The following is an 18,695-nucleotide window of genomic DNA, read 5'->3' as shown; positions in this document are numbered from 1 at the left end:
AATACGCCGGACGCGCGTTTCGTCTACATAAGACTCATCAGTGACGCTAATATCAAAACAATTAAAAAGCCAAACAAGTACAAAGTTGAAGAGCATTGAGGGCCTAAAATTCCAAAAAAAAATGTGCCAAATACATCTACTCCTGGGATAAGAAAATCCTTAGTTTTTCGAAAAATTGAAAGTTTTGATAACAGGAAATTTATAAAAATGACCATATAATTGATATTCATGTCAACACCGAAGTGTTGACTACTGGGCTGGTGATACCCTCGGGGAAGAAACGTCCACCAGCAGTGGCTTATAAAATTCTTGTTATTTTTTTCATAGTTTTTGACAGAAAAAAAAATGCCAATGTTAAATGCATGAACAATCTAGAGAGAATCATTTCCCGCCAATGTAATTGATTGTATCTCAAGAACAAGGACGCGGTCCTTTTTTTCTGTTATTTTAGTTCCGTTATTTATATACTATCAATTTATAACAGTCTTTTACAGGGCTTGTTATTTTGAAACAGAGGAGCGTACATCCTTAAGGAGATAATCGGAAAATCTATTTCATTTAAACAAAGACATGGCTAAAGACCTTTTCCATGACTGCATTTAATGGGACGGCAAGGATAAAAGCCACTTCTTACCCGAACTTTTAAAACAGTGGCACATAAATAGAAATCTAAAATAAAACGTTCTCATTTCAGTAAAGAAAAGTACTGTAGATTCATTTAATTTTTTAAAGTCATAAGAAACGAGTGACCGGTGAAAAAAATGTTCTTCCAATTCTCGAACCAATTCATACAAACATCATTAACTTAGTCTTCTGTGCACGAATTTATCATTTTTTTCGTGTAAATTTCATATAAATGGTCATTTTTTTTCAATCGGTCAGTGTTGTTAAAATAAGGCAGGTAATTTAAGTTCGTGTTTTGAAGCCGAAGTTTAACGATTGTCACCTGTTTGTCAACAATCGACATAAAATCAACAAAAAAGCATGGAAATTGAGCACGTGTTTACATACAGAAAATATGTCGGGAATTGCTTCCTGGGAAGGCAGCAATTAGAATAAAGTAAATCTTTTTTTGTTTTGTTTGGATTCCAATGAAGAAGGCCGTAATGGCCGAAACGTATGGGAATTTGTGTTAAAGTTTTTATTATATATATATATATAAATGGTTTATGGTTGGCTAATTTTAGCTTTATTTGCAGTCATTAGGACAAATTTACAAAGGTTGGGATGTAATTGAAATCAAGTTAAAAGATCAATAATGTGTCAATATCAGTTATTTTTATTTTTTTTTTAAGAAAAGTATAATTTACAGTATAAACAATAGAATGCTGTAAAATAAATTGATTAAGAACAGTTAATACTTATAACAGTCAGGGCTATTCCATGAAAAAATGGTGGTGGTGGTGGTGGTGGTGGTGGGGGGTAGTTGGAAGGCACATTATATTAATAATACATGGGTGATGGGTATCAGAGCAACTTTTCACATTATAATGTACTATAAGTCTCAATTACAATTGTCTGGGTGGCAGGTGCTGACAAAAAGTGCCTTCCAACCCCCAACCCCCCTTATATTTTTTTCTGGAATAGCCCTCACTAATATAAGTGATAAATTTTATAGATTTTGATTGAATGTTTAATCTTTCATTTCAAAACTAGATAACATTATTGACAATTTGCTGAATAGGATTTATTCTGATTATTTAAAATTACATTAATGTGTCCTTCATTTTTTTTTTAAATAAACTTAACTTTCAGGTATATGTCTCCTGTGTAACTTTATCACAAATTTTAACAATTGTTGATGCTTTGAACGCCAAAAGATCATAGCCTGCCAACAACTTGCTTCTACAACTTTCATTATAGATGAGACAAAATTACAGTTTTGGACCCCTGAGATAATTTCAAAGCTTTCACACTTAAGCAAGTGATATAATTTATTCTCTTTTAAACATTTATACAATGCATTTCCTTGTTGAATGGCCTTGCTAAATAAATAGCCATCTTATTGTTATAAGATTTTGCACATTAATTTTATTGGGTTTTTTAATTTGCAAAAGGAAAATTCTGTATCTTCAAATCTTATTAATGATGTAGGAAATTGAATCTTGTGATAATTAAGAAGAAATAATAAGTTTAAAATTGAAATTGTTCTCAGTTATAACCAGGTGCTCCGCAGGGCGCAGCTTTATACGACCGCAGAGGTCGAACCCTGAACAGTTGGGGCAAGTATGGACAAAACATTCAAGCGTGATACAGCTCTGAATTTGGATTGTGATCAAATTTTTGACATTACATGGTTTTTTTTACACAAAACAAATGTCAAGATTTTACAAATCAATTAAAGATTTCTTCTTATTTAAATCTAAAATTAAATAGTTGACACAGCATAGGTTTCTGACACAGAATGAATGTGGTCTAATGAACTTAAAAGTTTTTTTTTGCCTTTGAGCAATTCACTATGCTGTTGAATATTAATCCTCTCAAAAAAATGTTTGAAGAAATTTTCTTTTTATTTATGAAATCTGAAATGAGAAAAATTTAAACCCCCCCCCTTTTTTCACATCCCCGTTTCCCTTTTTCCAAAACTGATATCAATTCAAATTTCTAATGGAGTTTGCAACAATAACTACTCTTTTAAATACATCATAAAATATTAAAATGTAAAATAAAGTGCTTGTTATCACTGAATGGTAAAGATTGGTTGGTAGTAAAAGTGAATATACATTGTTTATTGTATAAAACAATAAAAAAAACTTCATCAGCAACATTTTATATTGGCAAATTTCCAATGAAGTTATTTACATAAAGTTATTGGCAAATAAAAATAGAAAATGACATCATAGTCATGTCTGGCAAATTTCCAACATACATTATCTAAAAACATTTTAGATAAGATAAGGAAAAAAAGCTTCATCAGCAACATTTTATATTGGCAAATTTCCAATGAAGTTATTTACATAAAGTTATTGGCAAATAAAAATAGAAAATGACATCATAGTCATGTCTGGCAAATTTCCAACATATATTATCAACTACTATTCTATACAAAGAAAGATAACTCCAATTGAAAATTAATTGCTATTGCACAATATTGTGCAATTAGATATTTCTTGCTATTGTGCAATTAGATATTTCTTGCTATTGTGCAATACTGTGCAATTGGAAATTAATTGCCATTGCACAATACTTGATATGGAATCCTGATTTGGACCAACTTGAAAACTGGGCCCATAATCAAAAATCAAAGTACATATTTAGATAAAGCATATCAAATAAGCCCAAGAATTTAATTTTTGTTAAAATCAAACTTAGTTTAATTTTGGACCCTTTGGACCTTAATGTAGACCAATTTGAAAACTGGACCAAAAATTAAGAATCTACATACACAGTTAGATTTGGCATATCAAAGAACCCATTTATTCAATTTTTGATGAAATCAAACAAAGTTCAATTTTGGACCCCCATTTGGACCAACTTGAAAACTAGGCCAATAATTAAAAATCTAAGTACATTTTTAAATTCAGCATATCAAAGAACCCCAAGGATTCAATTTTTGTTAAAATCAAACTTAGTTTAATTTTGGACCCTTTGGACCTTAATGTAGACCAATTTGAAAACTGGACCAAAAATTAAGAATCTACATACACAGTTAGATTTGGCATATCAAAGAACCCATTTATTCAATTTTTGATGAAATCAAACAAAGTTTAATTTTGGACCCCCATTTGGACCAACTTGAAAACTAGGCCAATAATTAAAAATCTAAGTACATTTTTAAATTCAGCATATCAAAGAACCCCAAGGATTCAATTTTTGTTAAAATCAAACTAAGTTTAATTTTGGACCCTTTGGACCTTAATGTAGACCAATTTGAAAACGGGACCAAAAATTAAGAATCTACATACATAGTTAGATTCGGCATATCAAAGAACCCCAATTATTCAATTTTTGATGAAATCACACAAAGTTCAATTTTGGACCCTTTGGGCCCCTTATTCCTAAACTGTTAGGACCAAAACTCCCAAAATCAAACCCAACCTTCCTTTTATGGTCATAAACCTTGTGTTTAAATTCATAGATTTCTATTTACTTATACTAAAGTTATGGTGCAAAAACCAAAAATAATGCTTATTTGGGCCCCTTTTTGGCCCCTAATTCATAAACTGTTGTGACCTCAACTCCAAAAATCAATCCCAACCTTTCTTTTGGGGTCATAAACCTTGTGCTATAATTTCATAGATTTCTATTTACTTATACTAAAGTTATTGTGCGAAAACCAAGAATAATGCTTATTTGGGCCCTTTTTTGGGCCTTAATTCCTAAACTGTTGGAACCAAAACCCCCAAAATCAATCCCAACCTTCCTTTTGTGGTCATAAACCTTGTGTCAAAATTTCATAGATTTCTATTCACTTAAACTAAAGTTATAGTGCGAAAACCAAGAAAATGCTTATTTGGGCCCTTTTTGGCCCCTAATTCCTAAAATGTTGGGACCAAAACTCCCAAAATCAATACCAACCTTCCTTTTGTGGTCATAAACCTTGTGTTAAAATTTCATAGATTTCCATTCACTTTTACTAAAGTTAGAGTGCGAAAACTAAAAGTATTCGGACGACGACGACGACGCCGACGATGCCAACTTTCCAATTTCCAATGAAGTTATTTACATAAAGTTATTGGCAAATAAAAATAGAAAATGACATCATAGTCATGTCTGGCAAATTTCCAACATATATTATCAACTACTATTCTATACAAAGAAAGATAACTCCAATTGAAAATTAATTGCTATTGCACAATATTGTGCAATTAGATATTTCTTGCTATTGTGCAATACTGTGCAATTGAAAATTAATTGCTATTGCACAATACTTGATATGGAATCCTGATTTGGACCAACTTGAAAACTGGGCCCATAATCAAAAATCAAAGTACATATTTAGATAAAGCATATCAAATAAGCCCAAGAATTTCATTTTTGTTAAAATCAAACTTAGTTTAATTTTGGACCCTTTGGACCTTAATGTAGACCAATTTGAAAACTGGACCAAAAATTAAGAATCTACATACACAGTTAGATTTGGCATATCAAAGAACCCATTTATTCAATTTTTGATGAAATCAAACAAAGTTTAATTTTGGACCCCCATTTGGACCAACTTGAAAACTAGGCCAATAATTAAAAATCTAAGTACATTTTTAAATTCAGCATATCAAAGAACCCCAAGGATTCAATTTTTGTTAAAATCAAACTTAGTTTAATTTTGGACCCTTTGGACCTTAATGTAGACCAATTTGAAAACTGGACCAAAAATTAAGAATCTACATACACAGTTAGATTTGGCATATCAAAGAACCCATTTATTCAATTTTTGATGAAATCAAACAAAGTTTAATTTTGGACCCCCATTTGGACCAACTTGAAAACTAGGCCAATAATTAAAAATCTAAGTACATTTTTAAATTCAGCATATCAAAGAACCCCAAGGATTCAATTTTTGTTAAAATCAAACTAAGTTTAATTTTGGACCCTTTGGACCTTAATGTAGACCAATTTGAAAACGGGACCAAAAATTAAGAATCTACATACATAGTTAGATTCGGCATATCAAAGAACCCCAATTATTCAATTTTTGATGAAATCACACAAAGTTCAATTTTGGACCCTTTGGGCCCCTTATTCCTAAACTGTTAGGACCAAAACTCCCAAAATCAAACCCAACCTTCCTTTTATGGTCATAAACCTTGTGTTTAAATTCATAGATTTCTATTTACTTATACTAAAGTTATGGTGCAAAAACCAAAAATAATGCTTATTTGGGCCCCTTTTTGGCCCCTAATTCATAAACTGTTGTGACCTCAACTCCAAAAATCAATCCCAACCTTTCTTTTGTGGTCATAAACCTTGTGCTAAAATTTCATAGATTTCTATTTACTTATACTAAAGTTATTGTGCGAAAACCAAGAATAATGCTTATTTGGGCCCTTTTTTGGGCCTTAATTCCTAAACTGTTGGAACCAAAACCCCCAAAATCAATCCTAACCTTCCTTCTGTGGTCATAAACCTTGTGTCAAAATTTCATAGATTTCTATTCACTTAAACTAAAGTTATAGTGCGAAAACCAAGAAAATGCTTATTTGGGCCCTTTTTGGCCCCTAATTCCTAAAATGTTGGGACCAAAACTCCCAAAATCAATACCAACCTTCCTTTTGTGGTCATAAACCTTGTGTTAAAATTTCATAGATTTCCATTCACTTTTACTAAAGTTAGAGTGCGAAAACTAAAAGTATTCGGACGACGACGACGACGACGACGACGACGATGCCAACGTGATAGCAATATACGACAAAAATTTTTTCAAATTTTGCGGTCGTATAAAAATCTACTATAATAATTCTGAACATTTTCAAATCTTGTTAATATAGACAAAATTTGATAGCACTATGCTTTAATAGTCCTACATTCTTAGGAAATTTTTTTTAGAATATTTTCATTTTATAAAATCATGATTTAAACATAAAATGTGTAAAAACAATGTTGCACTACAATAAAACCAGTAACTTTTGTCTCCAAAAAGATAGACAATAAAATTTAAAAAATCTAAAAGTTTTTGACAAACAAACTAGTAATATTCAAAGCGTGTGCAATCAATGGTAACAAGTAAAGAGAACAAATGCTGATTTCTTCCTCAATAAGGAAGAAAAGTTCTACTAAGAAAGTCATAAACTTCTTCCATATTTCTTCACTGACACAAGGATTAGTATAATCTCTAACCAAATCTTCTAGACCAATCAGAAGTGTCTGGATACAAAGTCTCTCACCCTTTTCTTTACAAACATCTTTCTAAAATGTAAAATATAAGTAAAGAATTGTTTAGATAATTTAATAATAATTTTTATTGTCATATAAATATATTAAAAATGTTTTCGTTTCAAAATGAATTGTTTTACATGTCATTTCGTGGTCTTTTATAGCTGACTATGCAGTATGGGCTTTGCTCATTGTTGAAGACCGTACTGTGACCTATAGTTGTTAATTTCTGTGTCATTTGGTCTCCTGTGGAGAGTTGTCTCATTGGCAATCACACCACATCTTCTTTTTTATCCTTAACTTTGTACCTGTAGAAAATTTGTTGGATTGAGTATATATTGGGTTATTTTTGTTATTGAAACTCATAAAGTCAATATTTTGGGAAGCAATTTCAGAGAAGAAATTGTTTCTTAAATTTTTATTTTATTTCTCAATGGTAGTAGAAATAAAATTGATAAATAGAAATACATTGTAAATGGCAGAGAGGTTTATAAATATGAATTTGTCACTCTTAGAGACCTGTACATGTTACTGAGGTTATAGTGTCTACTTTGTTGCCTTGGTGATCATATGTAAACAAACTTTCCATCGGTTTTCAATAGGCTGTATAGAGTAAGACAATTTCATAATATTCATTCTTTAAATCTTTTTTGAAGATGATATCTTATTTCTTTAAAGGAGTGAGTTCGGTAAGTGCCATATTTGGCCCCAATTATAAAGTCCATGATTACAAGACAATAATTGTTTTAAGTTGCCTTAAAGACATGTGAGAAAGTTAAACAGAGCAGTTTTTTTTCAAAGTTTAATTCTAACACGTTGATTTTTACATCCCAAAAAGGTCAAGATAAGGGATTTTGGTGAAATTTCACAAAATCAGCTAGATTTCAACCAAATATAGGACCAGGAAACATAGAGCGCAGACGTCGACAAGCTTAATATTCAAATAAGACATGTTAAATGTCTTCCCAAACATTATTTTAAAAGATCTTTGTTGTCGACGAATGCGCTCTATGTTTCCTGTCAAATAATCTTTGGAAATTTACCCATTTCATTGATTTTTTCGTGAAAAATCATTATGAGTACAACTTGTGACGTCATAATGAAACGCAGAAACGTAAAATTTTCAACAAAATGGCTTATATCCTATCTAGTCAATGTATTAGCTTTAATTTATCGTTGTATTGGTCAATAAATCCGAATTTGAAATTTACGCTAAAACAGGGGGCCATTTTAGGACCTTATCGAACATACTCCTTTACTGATTTCAGCCAGGTTCAGCAATTATTTTGTAAAGATCACTTAGTGCAGTAAATTAAGTAGATAATGTTTTGAACTTAATACTGCATTTGAATTATTAAATAAAGGGTTGCTGCTGCTCATGACACAAGGAAGCTAATAAACCAAGATTTCCAAGTGGTGAAGTTGAAATCTTTATTAGTCTTATGGACACCACCACAAATTGGTTGACTGTTATAGAATATCCCTTTCAAATACAGATGATAACAGATATGTTCTTAAGGTGGTACCTAACACTACAGGGAGATAATTCTGTAAAATCAGCTAAACGTTTTGATTACGTTATGTTGTTAGGGGAATATTAAGCTTCTCAATGATCAAAATAAGTGTTTGTCAAACTGCTATATAACCAGTGTAATTTTTCTGATAAAACGGTTGGTTCAAAATTTTTGAAATATTTATATTTTTGTCAGAGTCAAAGTAAATACTTTGTCAAAATTTTAAGAAAATCAAACGAGCCAAATTAATTTTAGTTAAAGTGTTGGGTACCACCTTAACTAAAATTCCATCCCCTTTTCCAGAATCTGACCTACCAAAAATAAGACATGTTTCTGGGTTTGCACTTACATGAGCAATGCTACGGCTGTCACATGTGGATCACTATCTGATTACACCGAAGACCATCCCCTCTAGTTTTTAGTGGGGTTCATGTTGATCAGGGTTCTATCTTGTGGGTTTGTGTTCTATTGTTTGTTTGATGGTCTTTTTTATTTTTAGCCATGGCATTGTTGTCAGTTTTTAGTTTCAACATATTTATTTATGGTGGATTGGGAAACAAGTGATTACAACTTATATTAATCTCTTTCCACTTTGCTAGTGCAAATGCTGCCTTGTAGCGGCATTAACCTGTTTTTTTCGTCCCCTTGTCTGTCCGTTTGTCCATTTGATACTTTATATTTATTTACCACTTATGTTTAACAGTCCTCTGTCTGTCCGTTTGTCCATTTGATACTTTATATTTACTTACCACTTATGTTTAACAGTCCTCTGTCTGTCCGTTTGTCCATTTGATACTTTATATTTACTTACCACTTATGTTTAACAGTCCTCTGTCTGTCCCTTTGTCCATTTGATACTTTATATTTATTTACCACTTATGTTTAACAGTCCTCTGTCTGTCCGTTTGTCCATTTGATACTTTATATTTACTTACCACTTATGTTTAACAGTCCTCTGTCTGTCCGTTTGTCCATTTGATACTTTATATTTACTTACCACTTATGTTTAACAGTCCTCTGTCTGTCCGTTTGTCCATTTGATACTTTATATTTACTTACCACTTATGTTTAACAGTCCTCTGTCTGTCCGTTTGTCCATTTGATACTTTATATTTACTTACCACTTATGTTTAACAGTCCTCTGTCTGTCCCTTTGTCCATTTGATACTTTATATTTATTTACCACTTATGTTTAACAGTCCTCTGTCTGTCCGTTTGTCCATTTGATACTTTATATTTACTTACCACTTATGTTTAACAGTCCTCTGTCTGTCCGTTTGTCCATTTGATACTTTATATTTACTTACCACTTATGTTTAACAGTCCTCTGTCTGTCCCTTTGTCCATTTGATACTTTATATTTATTTACCACTTATGTTTAACAGTCCTCTGTCTGTCCGTTTGTCATTTGATACTTTATATTTACTTACCACTTATGTTTAACAGTCCTCTGTCTGTCCGTTTGTCCATTTGATACTTTATATTTACTTACCACTTATGTTTAACAGTCCTCTGTCTGTCTGTTTGTCCATTTGATACTTTATATTTACTTACCACTTATGTTTAACAGTCCTCTGTCTGTCCGTTTGTCCATTTGATACTTTATATTTACTTACCACTTATGTTTAACAGTCCTCTGTCTGTCCCTTTGTCCATTTGATACTTTATATTTATTTACCACTTATGTTTAACAGTCCTCTGTCTGTCCGTTTGTCCATTTGATACTTTATATTTACTTACCACTTATGTTTAACAGTCCTCTGTCTGTCCGTTTGTCCATTTGATACTTTATATTTATTTACCACTTATGTTTAACAGTCCTCTGTCTGTCCGTTTGTCTATTTGATACTTTTTATTTACTTACCACTTATGTTTAACAGTCCTCTGTCTGTCCGTTTGTCCATTTGATACTTTATATTTACTTACCACTTATGTTTAACAGTCCTCTGTATGTCCCTTTGTCCATTTGATACTTTATATTTATTTACCACTCATGTTTAACAGTCCTCTGTCTGTCCCATATTAAAATTAAAGAACCTTAGTGAGCACGCTCACATACCCCACTTCCCCACATTGTCATAGGAGAAATTAAATAAGTATAAGAAAAAAAAAATTGTATAAGAAAAAATACTGAATAATAAATTCCTGTCAATATACACATCTACATAGTATGTCCTTATTATCTACAAAATTTCATGAAATTCTGTTGTGTGTTTTCAGAGGAGTTGAGATGACAAACTGTTGCAGAAGTACATTGAAGCAAATAAGTTCAAAGGGGCATAACTCCTAGAAAAAAAATTGAATCGTAATTTCCTGTTGATATGCACATCTACGTAGTATGTCCTTATTATCTGAAAAGGTTTCGTGAAATTCTGTTGTGTGGTTTGAGAGCAGTTGCGATGACAAAAAAACAGGACTGACGGACGGACGGACTGACGGACAGACGGGTCAAAAACATTATACCCTCCGCAACTTCGTTGCGTGGGGTATAATAAGTTTTATTAAAATGCAGGTTGTGCTCATATGACTTTAAAACTAAACAAACATGTTCATCATAAAAAAAATCTTTGAAATATATTTCAAATGAGGGGCTTAACCTGATTTGACAATTTAAAGAACATGGCAACACAATAGGTTAACGTTTTCTTTGTAGTAGTGTAGTCTCATGAACTATGCATGTCCATTTTACAGTGACATGTACATGTCTTTTAAATAGTCCAATTTAACGTTTTGACAGTACAGGGTATGCATGGTGGTCTATGGATACAAGTTCTTGTTTTAATTATTTTTGGTGAAATAATGGCTAAAAGAAGAACAGTGAGAAAATCAAGAGGTCCTTTAAAAAATGTATTACAAATTTCTACTAATAAATCGGTCAGGTCAAGACATCAGACCTTCTTCGTTCGAACCCCTGCTGTGTTATAAAGATATGAAACTAACCTTCAACAAAATACTGCAGAACTCTGCACTGAGTAATATATCTTTGCCAGTCAATACGTCTTTCATGACAATCTTTAAAATGCTCAAGTATTCCTCTCTGGAACATTCTGAAATTATCAACATAATATCGAAAACATCAATTTATATAATGAAGTTAGTTCTTATTATTAAAACCTTATTGTGACTCTTTTATCTAATTTTTTTCAGATTTATAGAAAGTTTGATTTATTAAGATATCAATGTTTTCACAAATTATTTTTTTTCAGATCTGGTCCGAGACCACAATCATTTCGTAGTGCATTTCTTTTAGAACATAAATGAAAATTAAAAAAATCCAACCTGTGCTTTCTCAATGAAATTTTTACAGTGTGTTGTACATGTACTACTTTTGGGACAAATTATATCAAATTTATAGAAAAGTTCATCGGCTCTAACTCAAAATATGGACAATTTTATGTATAGGGCGTCTTGAAATCTTTTGACAGCTTCCTAAGTGCTAATTTTTAACCTTTTTCAGCTTTTTCACTACTTTCCTTAAAAATTTGGGACCCAAATTTTTTTACAGTGTAATTTTAACCCCCTTCTTGCAATTTGAGGCATTAAACATGGAGAAATAAATTTGGAAGGGGTATGAAAATTAATGGCAAGTAACCCACTGTCAACACTAGAGACTATATTCGTGAACAACGAAAATCAAGGGACGACAATTGTGGTCTCGGACCATCTAGTCTCATTGTCCAATCCAAATGGTTGCAAAAATATTAAAATCTATAGTCAATATTTCACAATATATATATTCATTACTATTCTTAAATGTGTATCAAACCTTGATTTCTGTAAGCTTTGAAAAGCACTCTGACTTCTGATGGTTTGTGACCTGTTAAAAATTTGTTCACTCGGATCTGTCTTTGTAATCTGTGACTTAAAATTTCTACATTAATATGTCTATGTACTACATTCTTCAGTGAACTTAAATCCACACTAATCTGTCTGTGTGGTGTGGAGGCTTTTGTCGGTGATTCATTAGAGCTGATGTTGCAAACATTTATGGGATCATGATCTAAATCTTTTTCCACCTTCTTGTCACTGTTATGTTGTCTATCTATAAAATACAAAACAAGAATGTTACCCATACGATACCATACCCAGTAAGATTATCACATTATCTGAATAACCAGGTGCTCCGCAGGGCGCAGCTTTATACGACCCCAGTGGTTGAACCCTGAACAGTTGGGGCAAATTTGGTCACAATATTCAAGCTTGATTCTGTCTGAATTTGGATTGTGATCGAATTTTTGACATAATATCGGTTTTTGTCACAAAATTTATGTGATCAAAGATCTAACAAATCTATTGCACAATACTGTGCAATTGAAGATTTCTTCTTGAAACTTTTCAAAATTCGAAATTTGAAAAATTTTGAAAAAAAGGAAGCCCTTCAAAAAATGGTAAACAAAAAATCCCCCCCCCAACTTTTTGAAACCCCTTGGAGAAATAACCCTTAAACTCAATCCCATTCTTTCCATTGCAGTATTGAACCTTGTAGTACAATTTCAGAGAGATCCATACACTTAAACACAAGTTATTGTCATGTATGTTTGGAAACTAGAAACATGCTTCTTTTTGGCCCTTTTTTGGTCCCTAATTCCTACATATTTTAGGCAATTAACCCTAAACTTAATCCCAGCCTCCCCTTTGTTATATGGTACATTGTGGTACAATTTCAGAGAGATCCATACAAATACACACAAGTTATTGTCTTGAAACTAGAAAAATGCCTTTTTTACCCCTTTTTGGCCCTTAATTCCTAAACTTTGACCCCATAACCCCTAAAATGAATCCAAACCTTCTACTTGTGGTTTTAAACATTGCAGTAAGATTTCAGAGCAATTGAAATACTTCTACACAAGTTATTATCTTGAAAGTAGAAAAATGATTGTTTTGGGACTCTTCTGGGCCCCTAATTCCTAATCGGTTGGGACCATCATCCCCAAAATCAATACCAACCTTTCTTATGTGGTATTAAACCTTCTGAAAAAATTTCATGAAGATCTATTCACTTAAACTAAAGTTATTATCCAGAACAACAACATCATACCATTATATGATCCCAAACACTTTTGGGGGTCATATAAAAGCCCTTATTTTGCATATATATATTTCTAAAAGTTCAAACATAATGTTCATGTGTACCAAGTTTCAAGTTGATGTGACCCCAACTTCATAATAAATCTCTATAAACCAAATCTGTACATCTAATAAATAAGTTAGATTAATCTGGTATTTACCCATGTAAGTTTTGAGGCCCTTTATAGCTTGCTGTTCAGTGTGAGCCAAGGCTCTGTGTTAAAGACCAAACTTTGACCTATGATGGTTTACTTTTACCAATTGTGACTTGGATGAGAGAGTTGTCTCATTGGCACTCATACCACATCTTCTTATATATACTTACTTTGTACATTTTTTTCCTGAGTTTCTTGTTTTTTTCTCATATTTCTGTTTATACAATTATTGTTTGCATCCTCAAAGAGATTTCTGTTGACCCTAATGACAAGGTCACCAATGTTGTTGTTGTCATCATCAGACTCTTTCAACGCAACCGTGCGTCCAGATCTTGAAGCTATAAATAGACATGTTTAGATTTAATTACTGTGAATTCATTCATATTCATTGGATACCAATTTTTGTGGATTTCGTGGGAACCACAAATTTAAATGTTCATCGATATATTATTTTTTTAAAGAATGTATGCAAACTTTGCCAAAAAAAAAGAAATTAAATATCCTAATGGTTTATCCATGAAAATATGCCAGTTTTCCTCTATCCTTAAAAAATTGTTACAACCGAAAATAAATGAAACAACAGTATATGGTTAATACTATGTAAAAATATAGTGAACATAATTTTATATATATAATTTAATTTTGGATGTAACGCGTCTTCTGATTGGCCTACGTTATTTTGTTATCAGCCCATAGACATAATTTAGTCATGTGACCGTGACGTCATCAACGTTTTTTCATGGTTTTCTAGGGTTTTAAATGGAATTTAGAATTAAATTATAAGAAATTACTGTAATATTTTTTCTCTCTATTCGAAATAACATAAAAAATGTGGTGCACACTGTTAAATAACCCGCTACGCACGTTATTCAGTGTGCACCACATTTTTTATGTTATTTTTTCATAGACAGAAAAAATATTACAGTCATTCCTTAAATAATTATTTGATAGCAGGCAGTTATCAGAAAAGTTAACTGCTTGTGGCAGCCAAGTGAAATTATTTATGTTGCCTTCTTGAACTAGTCAGAATAAAACTTGTTTATTGGCTAATTATATAAAAATGATCTGACACAGTTTTGACCATTTTTCTAGAAACTGGTCTGTTGAAATTTGTTTAGAGATAAACTTAAAAAAAATGTAGAACTGTTCAAATGGATAAGTTTATCTAAGGGGATCTTTACCTAAGATTTTAATTGAGAGTTCCACCTTGTGAACTAGGAAATCAAAATTTCAAAAAACCCAGTTTAAATACTACATACAATGTATACTATAGTTTCAAATATCTGTTACAAAATTAAAACTTAATTGACCACTTACCATGCTTACAAGACTTTTAAGGATATAACCATAAAAGGATATAATCATAAACAAGATTTTATTTTCAAATCACAAAGTAGCCTTATCATATTTTCTCCTTTATAATCAAAAGGTATAAAACTGAACTATAGGTCAAGGTTTCAGTATTTACCAGGTATACTATAGTATTGAATTGTTGGTCTTTTTGGTTTCTTTCCTTCTTTGCATTCCATTATCTGTAATATAGAAAAATGGTAATAAAGTATATAGAATTCATGAAAGTCATGTAAAACAAACTAGAGGCTCTAAAGAGCCGGTGTCACTCAACTTGGTGTATGTGCTTATGAAACAAAGGACACAGATGGACTCTTTGTGACCTCTAATTGTGTGTTGCTGGTGGTGATGTGTTTGTAGACATTACTTTAATGAACATTCTTACAATTAACTTTAGATATAATTAACTTGGCCCAGTAGTTACAGTGGAAAACATTTTGTAAAAATTTACAAAAGTATACAAAATTTATGAAAATTGACTCTAAAAGGCAACAACTCTTAAAAGGGGTCAATTGACCATTTTGATCATTTTGACTTATTTGTAGGTCTTACTTTGCTGTACATTATTGCTGTTTACAGTTTATCTCTATCTATAATATTATTCAAGATAATAACCAAAAGCAGTTAAGCTGCAAAATTTTCTTAAATTACCAATTCAGGGGCAGCAACCCAACAACAGGTTGCCTTAATTGGTCTAAAAATTTCAGGGCAGATAGATCTAAACCTAATGAACAATTTTATCCTCATCAGATTTGCTCCAAATTGTATCAGAGATATGAGCCAAAAACTGCATTTTACCCTATGTACTATTTTTAGTCTTGGTTTCGCTGGTGGAGTCATAGGACACATTTTTTAAAGTAAATACCCTAATGATTATTGTGGACAAGTTTAGTTAAATTTGTCTTAGTGGTTAGAGGAGAAGATTTTTGTAAAAGATTACAAAAATTTAGGAAAAATTGTTAAAAATTGACTATATAAAGGACAATATAACTCCTTATGGGGTCAACTGACTATTTTGGTCTTGCTAACTTATTTGTAGATCTTACTTGGCTGAACATTGTTGCTGTTTACAGTTTATCTCTATCTATAATAATATTTAAGATAATAACCAAAAGTTGCAAAATTTTCAAAAAATTACCAATTCAGGGGGCAACAACCCAACAAAGTGTTGCCTGATTGGTGTGAAAATTTATTGGCAGATAGAAATTGACCTAAGGAACAATTTTATCCCATCAGATTTGTTCTCAATGCCTTGATTTCAGAGATATGAGCCAAAAACTGCATTTTACTCTATGTACTATTTTTAGTCATGTTGGCCATCTTAGTTCACAGGCGGGGTCAATAGACACATTTTTAAAACAAAATACCCTAATGATGATTGCGGATAAGTTTAGTTAAATTTTCCTAGTAGTTTCAGCATTGTTCAGAGAAGATTTTTGGTAGAGATTACAAAAATTTACGAAAAAATGTTAAAAATTGACTATAAAGGGCAACAACCCCTTTAGTGGTCAACTGAAAATTTTGGTCTTGTTGACTTATTTGTAGATCTTACTTTGCTGAACAAAATTGCTGTTACACTTTCTCTCTATCTACTTGTATAATAATATTCAAGATAATAACCAAAAACGGCAAAATTTCCTAAAAATTACCAATTCAGGGGCATCTGTCACGGAATTCATCTGAAAATTTCAGGGCAGTTAGATGTTGACCTGATAAACAATTTTATAATGACAGATTTGCTCTAAATGCTTTGGTTTCAGAGATATAGGCCAAAATCTATATTTTACCCCTATGGTCTATTTTTAGCTATTGCGGCCATCTTGGTTGGTTGGGTCACCGGACACATTTTTTAAACAAGATACCCCAATGATGATTGTTGACAAGTTTGGTCAAATTTGGCCCAGTAGTTTCAGAGAAGATTTTTGTAAAAGTTACAACAACGGATGCCAGACGAAGGACGCCAAGTGACATTGAGTGATGAGAAAAGCTAAATGGGCTCAAAATGATAAAAAAACTTTTGTTTCTTTTATTAAAAAGTCATTAGACCTTAGGAAAGGAGACCAATAACTGTTTTAGTATATATGTATATTATTATTGTAGAGTTTTTCTTATATGTGTATGTTTTGTCTATGCATTTACTGTAATCAAAAGTGTTTTTTGTTTGTTTCGCAAATACACTACTCCAGAAAAAATAAAAAGCAAGAGGGTTTGGGTTGGACAACACGTGCATTCTCTTTATTTTGTAACTTAATTGTATAAATTTGCTCCCTCATATTATCAACAGAAAAAAACCCAGCATGAGGTGTCCTACCCCAAACCTTCAAACCCTTACATCAGATTTTTTTTTTATCCTATGAATTCTGCATGATTGTACCTGCACATGTCTTGGAATGCCTATATATATATACGTTCCTATCCTGAGATCAGACCACATGGATCAATGAGGATTAATTGGTTCTCAGCAGCCTTGCAAGAGAAATGGTATCCGACAATGACTCTACTATATTCAACTATAAAACAAAACCCGTTTTAGATGAAATGCATCAAAAGATTACGTCTAACATGTCTAAGTGAGTTTAAATACTAATTACCTTAAAACCGTCCAAACTTTATTTTTGAAACACACAAGGTTAAAGTAAACAAACAGACTGAGCTCTGGTCATATTAACAAATATTTTTTAAATGTTTATAACTCTTGTTTTTTGGAAACAGATTATCAGATATAATAATTTTGATATGAAAAAAAAACCAAATAGCACATTCGATATACATCTGAAGTGCATTTTTCTTTCTTTACCTTTTCTTCTTCAGATAATTTCTACTCTGTTGGCTACTGGTTTAAAAGTGTTGTACTTCAGATTAAAAATATAAATTTTGTATTCATCCAGACTCCAAATGTGAAATACGTCACAGTTTTGTGTGTATCACGGAGGGTCGTCTCAAAACATGGTTTTAACGGTCCTTGCATGGAAGTTGATTTTTTTACATGTTTATTCTGGGACTATTATGAATGTATTATGTCCCAGCTAAATTGAATATTTTATTGGTTTCGCTTTTTGGTTAATTTTATTTGTTTTTTTGTTTTTGTAATGTTTTGTTACTGTTTTTTTCATGAGTTTTGTTTGTGGTCTTTTTTCCGGCAAGTTAGGCCGGGTGAGGATATCAGTCCAACCTGGGAACAGTATACCTAATCATATACTGAGTGCCAATGAAAACGCAACACTTTGTTTTTCAAAAATAAATTTATACTAGAAATGATAATCTTTCAAAATAAACAAAAACTGTTTCCTTGTCATCTTTCGTGCGCAATAGGTAAACGAAACATCCAATGTCGAATCATCAACTCACAGTCCTAACACAAAATGTTACAGCCCCGTGGTGCAGTGCAATCTCCACAGCGCCGTGGAGTTGATCATCCCGAACGTTTAATGTGATCCCGAGGAATTTTATTCCACTTGTCCCGCAAAGCAAACTCAAGCTGACTTTATGATATGGGTGGTGGTTTTCATCGTCTAAACCATGTTAAATCTGATGCAAAATTTGCTCGATTGGACCAAAATCCGGCGAAAAGCAAGACTTTTGGCCAAGGCGCGTGCCAAATGTCTATGTAACCACCACTGATATTTTTTGGTCTACCGTACATAATTCGATGTTTACGCCAGACGGCCGTTTAGATGTCACTAAGGAAAAACTGTGGTGCTCTTTAACAATTTCTGCGCAAATGGTGCTTTACTGAAATTGCTCCAAAGGTTCTACCGTGACCACCATTGAACTCTCGTGACCTTTGAACAGCCATCAG

General features: G+C 32.1%; 1 protein-coding gene across 3 annotated transcripts; it reads right to left on the bottom strand.

The window, feature by feature from the left end:
* Positions 1-6,419: 6,419 nt before the first annotated feature.
* LOC139489140 (uncharacterized) lies at positions 6,420-17,823 on the bottom strand. Of its 3 annotated transcripts, XM_071275295.1 has the most exons (7): positions 17,694-17,817; positions 17,271-17,406; positions 15,015-15,078; positions 13,717-13,884; positions 12,091-12,366; positions 11,265-11,371; positions 6,420-6,843 (listed from the first exon to the last, which is right to left on the bottom strand). In XM_071275295.1, the coding sequence occupies exons 2-7, from the start codon at positions 17,328-17,330 to the stop codon at positions 6,601-6,603; spliced, it is 918 nt and encodes a 305-aa protein (XP_071131396.1). In that variant the 5' UTR covers positions 17,331-17,406; positions 17,694-17,817; the 3' UTR covers positions 6,420-6,600. The 3 variants fall into 3 exon arrangements, with proteins under 3 accessions (XP_071131396.1, XP_071131397.1, XP_071131398.1); XM_071275296.1 differs by lacking the exon at positions 17,271-17,406 and having other exon boundaries at positions 17,694-17,823; XM_071275297.1 differs by lacking the exon at positions 17,694-17,817 and having other exon boundaries at positions 17,305-17,406.
* Between the last annotated feature and the right edge of the window lie 872 nt (positions 17,824-18,695).

This window comes from Mytilus edulis, chromosome 9 (assembly GCF_963676685.1).
Source record: "Mytilus edulis chromosome 9, xbMytEdul2.2, whole genome shotgun sequence".
NCBI lineage: Eukaryota > Metazoa > Mollusca > Bivalvia > Mytilida > Mytilidae > Mytilus > Mytilus edulis.
The sequence above is the reverse complement of the archived record's forward strand: the minus strand, read 5'-3'. Positions and strand labels throughout refer to the sequence as shown.

What these genes read in the sequence shown, in the direction of transcription:
- LOC139489140 (XM_071275295.1), bottom strand. Translation starts at nt 17,330, where the DNA reads ATGTGGTCTGATCTCAGGATAGGAACGTATATATATATAGGCATTCCA. An exon ending in GCATTCCAAGACATGTGCAG is followed by an intron (nt 15,079 to 17,270) that starts GTACAATCATGC and finishes TCTATATTACAG; the next exon opens with ATAATGGAATGCAAAGAAGG. An exon ending in TCTGCAGTATTTTGTTGAAG is followed by an intron (nt 6,844 to 11,264) that starts GTTAGTTTCATA and finishes TTTACATTTTAG; the next exon opens with AAAGATGTTTGTAAAGAAAA.